This window comes from Haliotis asinina, chromosome 14 (genome assembly GCF_037392515.1).
Source record: "Haliotis asinina isolate JCU_RB_2024 chromosome 14, JCU_Hal_asi_v2, whole genome shotgun sequence".
NCBI lineage: Eukaryota > Metazoa > Mollusca > Gastropoda > Lepetellida > Haliotidae > Haliotis > Haliotis asinina.
In genome coordinates this window covers 35,687,090-35,695,379 of record NC_090293.1, presented here as the reverse complement: position 1 = coordinate 35,695,379, position 8,290 = coordinate 35,687,090, and the positions used below count along the sequence as shown (strand labels likewise).

Genomic DNA, 8,290 nt, shown 5'->3' with positions numbered 1-8,290 from the left:
GAGGCTGCTCATCACAATCAACATGTTGTTTTCTATGTGTCCACATGCATGAATTAAACCAATTCAGTTTTCAAGCTGAGCATTTTTTATCAATGATATTAGTATTTCTTATACCACACATTCTCGAAAACATGGATCTAAATCTACCAACCTCTCAAATTCAAAATGTGAAACAAATAAGGAAAAGAACGGGACCAGTGTATTTATTTTTTACTGCAGATCAAAGACGCTTGTAATCACAAGAAACATCTTTTTGTTCTCCAACTTCAACCACTGCGATGACCCTTGCACGAATCACTTACTATGTGTTTACGTGTCACCGTCATGCGAATATACCATCCAGTCATCCTAGTTAAAATCATGCGAACCTCATCATTGCGCATTTGCTATGAGCGAAGCAGAGCATAGCTTTTGAAACCACTTTTCACCTCAGCGCTGGGACAAAAATAGTGAACTCGAAGGGTTTTTTTCATCGCAAGTTATCAGTTGAATTTGTATTTTTAACGATTTGTATCTATAAGTGCCCATTAAAAGGGATCACAATCAATATTTCACACCATTGACACCTACTACATCGATAATGAATGAAAAGGTACATGCATGTGCTCGTTTGTGACAAACGCTGTAATCTGCACATGACGTCCTCGCGAACAAGAACATGTTTTATTTTGTCTAAAAAGATTGTTTGAAAAATCTTGCCTGAAAGTCTGGTCCGATATCGGCTTCGTGGCAGTCGTCCTGCCTCCACAAAAGTCCTTGCTCCACTTCTGTCCACGGAATGTCTTCTTGGCTGTCGTCCGGCCTCTGGGGAACTTCAAGGTCCGATTCTGCCCCCAGGAGGATGGCGTCAACGGTCCCAATAGTAAAGGTATATATATATTTTTACATTCTTGGTACTTACTGTGTTTAATAATGCAAGATATATACCTATACCTGAAAAAGGTTCCTGTAACTTTGCAGTACACCTCGTGGTAAACAAGAATCCATTTTATGTTTTCTTCTAAAGATTGTTTGAATAAAAACAGTTGCTTGCCTGGTTTAGATTTAAATGCAAAACAACTATGTCAGGTCGTGAAAACAAGATTTAGTCTGAATATTAAAGTGAAATTTTAAAATGCTTTAGCTGCAGGTGGTCGCAGTCGCCAGTACAGGCCCCTCAAAGTGACCATACGGGACTTGCCTTGTCTGGGACCTACCTACAGAACGACTGAATGGCGGGTAAGCACTAACTTATGACATCTCTAGACAGCATCGTACAGGGCCCTATCTACATTACCACCTAAATCTACCAGTCAAGTGCAGTCAGCATTGGGCCTACTTGGGGATGCTGAGAAAAACTGGGGCCACAGAGTGTGCCAACCCTAAACTAGCTGGGTTGCTGTAACAACCATCCTGACTGTACAATCAGACCCTTGCACCGAACCTACTCCACGGTACAGTCGGCGGGGAGCTACGCGAAAAACGGACAGACTATGGAGCCACCATGAGACAAACAACTCATCCTGCCTGTCTTTCGGAAAGGCAGTGTACTGAAGTCCTTGTAGAAGGGGTGGGGGAACACAACCCCAAATCCAGAATGTGCCAGGGTTCCTGGGTCTGAAAGAAGTGAGTCAGCAATCACATTTCTCACGTATGTCGATGTGTTTAGTAACAGCAAGTAAGTATGGTTTTATGTCGCTTTTAGCAATATATTCCAACGACGGGCATCAGAAGTGGGCGTCACAAATAGTACCTAAGTGGGCACTCGAACCCTGGCACTCAACATGGCGAGCCAAAACTGCAACAACTATTCTACACTACCTCTCCGTTTACATGTGGAAGCTGTATGCACTATACATTCGTGTCTGTCCGGTTCTCAGTCGACCTCGTGACGATGGCGTCCACGGTCCTAACAGATGAAGTAAAAATATTCCATATCACTGATACTCACTCACTCATCATTGATACTACACAGCTTATGAAATGCGAAAAGACATATGCTCTATTGTGAAAAACAAACCTGTAACCCTATGTCGGGCTGGTCGATCGTCGCCTCAGCTGTCGTGTATCCGTTTGAAACCTGGTTTAGAAGGTAAGTACATGATTTTTGAATGGGAGTCGGTTTCAGATTCGAAATTATGACGAAAAGTGTCAATTAATATACATTGTCACACCCCTTCTAATGTACTACGTGCTTCTTGTGATCTTGGGTAACTTAAAAACATTAACAACCAAAGTACAGTTTTCCATATTCGATTTCCATATTGATTTCATACCTTTCACATCATTAAGATGAGGTCCTTCTTGATACAACTTTCTTTTATCAGAGTTCTTTGCAACTTGACTAGAAGATTCCCTAGTTTTTATCAAACGTGTTCCTATTTTGTGTTTTTCGTTTCTTTTTAGGGAAATTAGGTGCGACAAGAGTTTGATCAATGTAAGTGGCGAAGGTATTTACACCAGACGATCTTATGAAAATCGCTCAATCTACTCCCGACTATGGCTAAATATACTGGAAACTCATCCAGTCACAGTCGGTGGTTTCTGGATGAGACACTATTATGTTCACAGCAGTGTGGAGAGTTGCACACTAAACAAACCTCTATACTACCTCTGGTTTCTGGGAGAATCAGATCAATGATTCCGTGCCGTTGCAGTTTCTTGGTTCAGCACCATATTTTACATCTGTGGTTGACCCAATATTGAATGTTGACAAGACAACAAGCGTTGGTATTTGTACATACAGACGATAAGTTGGTGTTAATCTCCCTACCCTGTGGCATATTTCACTTCTTTGGACAGTGAGGTTGATCCAGTGTTAGGGTATTTCGCCACACACACACACACTATCTGAGAATGTAACTACACTGTTGACAATTCCATAAAATTAAGAAAGGAAGCAATAACTCCATTCATTCCACAAATTCTTCATATGTTATCTTGTTTTCTTATTAACAATACCTTTATCATTCCAGGGCTTAAAGGTCACGTGCAACCAAAAAATAAACATAACTGAAACACAGTTATCACATATTCATGATATATAAAATGCATTGCTCTTTAAGAAAAAAACCCAAATGAGCAAAATTATAGGCGTATAATTGCAATTCAAAAATACAATATTTATACCTGGTTTTACCTCAAGGCTAATGAAGTCTTTTCATTGGCCACTGGTTCATATGCCGCTAGGTTTAGCCAGCTCTTCGTTTATAGTGTATAAGCCCGATGGGGCTCATGTTTGTTTTTTCCATGTAACGAGTAGATTCTGTATTTGTGTGTGTACACAACCAAGAACTAGCTACTGCTTGAGTTCCGCGAACCTATTCACAACAGAGCTGTTGAAACCACTTTTTCCCCTAGTGCTGGTAAAAAATTAGTGAATTGTTAGAACTCTGATTTCTCTTGCTTTTTTCAAACACGTTTTTTCCAACTTTATAGTTTTTATAGTGACATTTTTAATGATTTGTTTCAGTATGTGCCTACCGAAAGATATCAGAATCTGCAAGGTTGTGTTTTATGTTGCACGTGACCTGTAAGTAAAACCGATTTTCTGTTAAAATAACATTGGTATTATGAAAATGTGGTTCAATCAAAAAGCTACTGAAAGATTCTGGCTTCAATTTCTTGTCGAAATCTGTGAACAATTGAAATAAATTCTCCAAAACCTATGATTTTTTGAGAGTTTGGTCTCAGAATAACGTGCACCAAATTATCCAAGTTTCATTAATGCTGAGTGGGTTGATAGATTCAAACAAATGTTTCCATTCAGGAGTGAGTAAGTTTTGTTTTACGCAGCACTCAGCAATATTCCATCTACATGGCGGCAGTCTATAAATAATCGAGTCTGGACCAGACAAGCCAAGGATCAAAAGCATGTACATCAATCTATGCAAATGGGATACAATGACAACCAAGTCAGCAAGCCTGACCACCTGAGCCTGCCTCGTATGGCAAGCATGGGTTACTGAAGATCAAGTTTCTAACCCAGACCTTCACAGGCAGCATATCCGTGTAAACTGAGACTTTACACAATTGATAACCATTACAACTCTGATGTTATTGCTAGAGTGTTACAGATCAATCATGGACACTGCACATTTCTTCATCTATACCTTGGGAAACAGAACAACCCTATTCATATCCTCCAGGACAAGAGACATTTTATTTACAAAATTCAACAATGTACATGGTATCTTGGTATTTGTAACTGACAGATCCATCACAACACCAAGGATTTGTCATGAACGAACAATGTCTGCTTGAATTTTCTCCAGCAGATAGTTTATTTGGTGTTTCATAATGGGCTGGCCTTTATGTGTCTTTTTACACAACATCAGGTGCTTCTTCTTCCTCTTGCTTCTATACTGATCAATAGCTTTCTTCTGTTCTTCCAGCCTCAAGAGGTTCTCCTGTAAGGTGAATCAGCAGTAAATACATAGGAACCTTTAAACCTGTATTTTCACAGACCACTAGGGAAAACAGTAAGTTAAAGCCAAATGAAATGTACTTCATCATCAAGACAAAAAATAACATGGCTTGAACAACATTAATGAGAAAGTTATATACACCTCTGCAGCATCAGTTAAAGACACTTAATATTCAGTAAATGCATCCCTTCATACAGGATCCATGCCACTCCATTTACAAAGGATTCATCGCACTGTGACTGCATATGCTGGACATGTAAATCTGATGATTCTACATATTGTTTCTGATGTTTTTCAGACATCTGCTATGAACATAAACTAGCGTTTTGCAACATGATTTCACAATTTTTTTTCAAGACTCTGATGGGTGAGTGAGCCTAAGTTTACGCCAAACCCATTAATATTCCAGATATATGGCAGCAGTCTACAATTAACGGAGTCTGGACCAGACCATCTAGTGATCAAGTCACCATGAGCATTCATTTGTGCAGCTGGGAACCAATGACATGTCACAAATCATGTCAGTGAGTCTGACCACCTGATCCCGTTAGTTGCCCCTTACAACAAGCATGGGCTACTGAAGGCCACTATTCCATGTTTGACGAACCCAATGATTGAGTGATAACGCTGAGCATATTGTTTGCAGTCTTGCTGGCCTCAAAGAAGAGTAGGATGGACTTTGCCAATTTAAGTTTCTATATGCCAGTGAAACAAGGGGTGAATTTTAATAAGGGGACATTTTAAGTAGCACTCTATGAAAAAAGTGATAAGACTTTCTTTACCTTTTTCAGTTTTAACTGACTTTCTTTCTTCACCTGAAATTGCTTCTGAGCCTCAGAAAACATATGTTGTTTACCTTGATGCTTGTGTTGTACTTTGTAGTTCCTGCAAGTACCAAACCAATAATATTTCATCTGTACTGCTATAAGAGATGTTTTTATCATAGGATATATCATCTGAACCATATCTTGCTGAAACAAGTGAAAGACATTTATGGAACAACTAAACACATAAAATGGATCTGGATTGTTTAGTTCTAATCCTGAAGACTAGAGAATCAAATGTGTACCAAATCCAAATCTTTCAAGATGAACAATGACAGATATTAACCACGCTCTGAAAATCAAGTGTCTCTCTAAAATGACCTAGCAGATAAAATGTACAAGCAAACCCTGAAAATCAAAGACAAAATTATTCTCTCTGTTCCACAAAAACACTTTGCACCAAAACTCGAACAGTGCTATCCAGGGGGTTTGGTGATATCTCCATTACATGACAGCAGTCTGTAAATATATAATAAGTCTGGACCAGACAATAAAGTGATCAACAGCATGAGCAACAATCTATACATCTGGGATACAATGACATATCAACCATTCTGATTAAGCATTACTATTAAGCATGGGTTGGTGAGGACCAATTCTAACCCAGATCTTCATGGAACCCCTAAATTTACAGTAGTAGTAGTACCATGGTCCTAGACTTTCCATGACCTGGTCAATGAAGTCAAGGTAATATTAAAAGACATTTCAAAGTGTAAACAAACAGGTTTAACAAGCATCCTGCAATGTATGAACTTAAGAGTAAAGCGATGCAAACAATGTATAAATTAGGGTGATGGTCATCACTTTTACCACATAGGTTCTCCAAATGCACCTTACAACCAAACCTGAATCAAATCAATGGATACCTTTCAGAGGTAACTCTCTATCAACACATAATGAAAGAAAGTGAGTGAGAAGCATGGGCTGCTGAAGACCTATTCTATCCTGGATTGATGAGACGTGATCAACAAACCTGGGTTCAGTCTTCTTAGCTCCATTCCCCACCATCTCTTCAGCATCAATTATACTTCCTTGCGACTCCAAATTTCTTTGCCTCATTTCTTTCTTCAATAGCTTCATGTACTCATAATGCATCTTCTTTTTCCGTTTCTCTGCAAAACCCTCACCTGAAACATTATACATTGTTCTAAGATTTCACAAATCTATATGATACCTTTAACCTCAGAGTGCAGCAAATATAAATCTGGCCCCAATTTCTCAAAACAGACTTACATCTGAGTTTAGACTTAAGTTTGAGTTTTTCCTCACATTTGAGTACACACTGGAAAATATATTGCCTGGAATAAACTGAAATCAATATTACACTCAAACACAATAGATTAATTATGTTTGTATGTGCTTTTGGGAGTAGTGCACTTTACCAGGCGCACTTTTCAGATTTTTTTGCTAAGCTGGCGGGGCTCGAACGCTCTCAGCAGGGTCATGGGATTTCAACTGGTGCTAATTAGGCTAATTAGCAGACACGCTGCCTTGGGACCACCGGTGCGATCACAGTTAGTTAGTGCTCGTTAACGGGTCATTACCACACTAGCTCTGTGCAGTGAATGAAAACAAACTATTATGGTTTGTTTTCAATTACTGCGCATGCGCAGAGCTAGGCCCCGCCTACCCACTCATCAAAGCGAGAAGCCACACCTAACCATTGTTTTCAAGATGTAGTGCAGCCAATCCAGCGAAGCAATGATATATGATGAGGTTTATCGCTTGACTTTCGATTCGTTGGCTCTTGTCGACTGGCTGACTACACGCGGGGTCATAGGTGACTTCGCAGGAGCCTGTCCCAGTAGTGGTAGCGGTGAGTTAACGAAGAAAAATAAATAGCAGCTACAGGTTAGTGTGGGGGTTCCGAGTCAAGACCTGCGGCCAGAGAGTTTCTATCCGGGAGGGGAGCTGGTTCAGCGGTTCCCACCTCACTCTTGCTCAAGTTATGAAGCATTTGCACTACTGGGTGTACAAGACTCCATCACGTCATCCATCAGAATCAATTCCAAGCACACACTCGTGGACTGGAATATGTTTTGTAGAGAGATCTGCATGACTGTGATAGAGGCAGACAGTTCCCAGATTGGCGGCCCTGGAACCACGGTGGATATCGACGAGTCCAAGTTTGGCAAGCGAAAATACAACCGTGGGAAAAGGTAAGGATCTAGAAGGGGGGTCCCTAACCCTAAAGATCTAGAAGGGGTGGGGTGGGGGTGTCCCCTAACCCTAAGGATCTAGAAGGGGGGGCCTTAACCATAACCCTAAAGATACAGCAGCACGGTAAAATGTGACAGATCAGAGCTCTACAGGGCGCTCTCACTATAGTGCGCTCATCGGCAAATGCTCAGCAGTCCCCGGGTCGCACGCCTGGTAAACTGCACTCTAGCCGTGCTTTTATATTGCAAAAATACAGCTGAGTAAAAATTTAGCTGTTCACTTTGTCAAACTCAGTTGGAAAGTTTTAGTAAAATCTTAAATTTGTTTCGAGAAATAGGGGCCAGCACCTGGCTGACTACCTTTAGACACAGGCACAGACACAGAAACCATTATCCCTCTACAACTCTAGTCAAAAGGGTTCAAAATTGGCTATCGAGTTGTTTCACGATAGACTGTGCCAAATCAAAAGGAAGGTCAACATGCTAACCATCAATTTTGCGTTCGCACCTTCTTGTTTACTTCCTTTGAATTGTTTCTTTGGATTTACCCTCTTTTTAGAACTGTGAGTATGCATTTTCGCCTTCCCTTTCTGAAAATGACCCTGAGACTGTGATTTCCTCTTGTCCATGTTGGAAAATAAAGGTTAAGAGTGAGTAAGACACCACAATCTCCGAATTGAAAAGGAGCTAAAGCTTCAGCTGTCCGCACATGACCACGACCGCACACACATTTCCTTCCACATGTGTATTTACTTCCATTAGTGACCTTCACCTTTGCTTCAGTGCGGAATCAAAATAGGTTATTAAATTAAAATGGGTCATATACCAGAGAAATAAAAAATAATCCAGTTAGAATATGTAATAATAAATGCGTATAATAATTGTTTTCATTTTGTAACAG

General features: G+C 40.2%; 1 protein-coding gene across 1 annotated transcript; it reads right to left on the bottom strand.

Moving 5' to 3' along the window:
- Nucleotides 1-4,117: 4,117 nt before the first annotated feature.
- Nucleotides 4,118-8,175, bottom strand: LOC137261331 (thyroid transcription factor 1-associated protein 26 homolog). The gene is made up of 4 exons (XM_067799069.1): nt 7,898-8,175; nt 6,204-6,357; nt 5,189-5,291; nt 4,118-4,388 (listed from the first exon to the last, which is right to left on the bottom strand). The coding sequence occupies exons 1-4, from the start codon at nt 8,016-8,018 to the stop codon at nt 4,218-4,220; spliced, it is 549 nt and encodes a 182-aa protein (XP_067655170.1). The 5' UTR covers nt 8,019-8,175; the 3' UTR covers nt 4,118-4,217.
- Nucleotides 8,176-8,290: the final 115 nt, after the last annotated feature.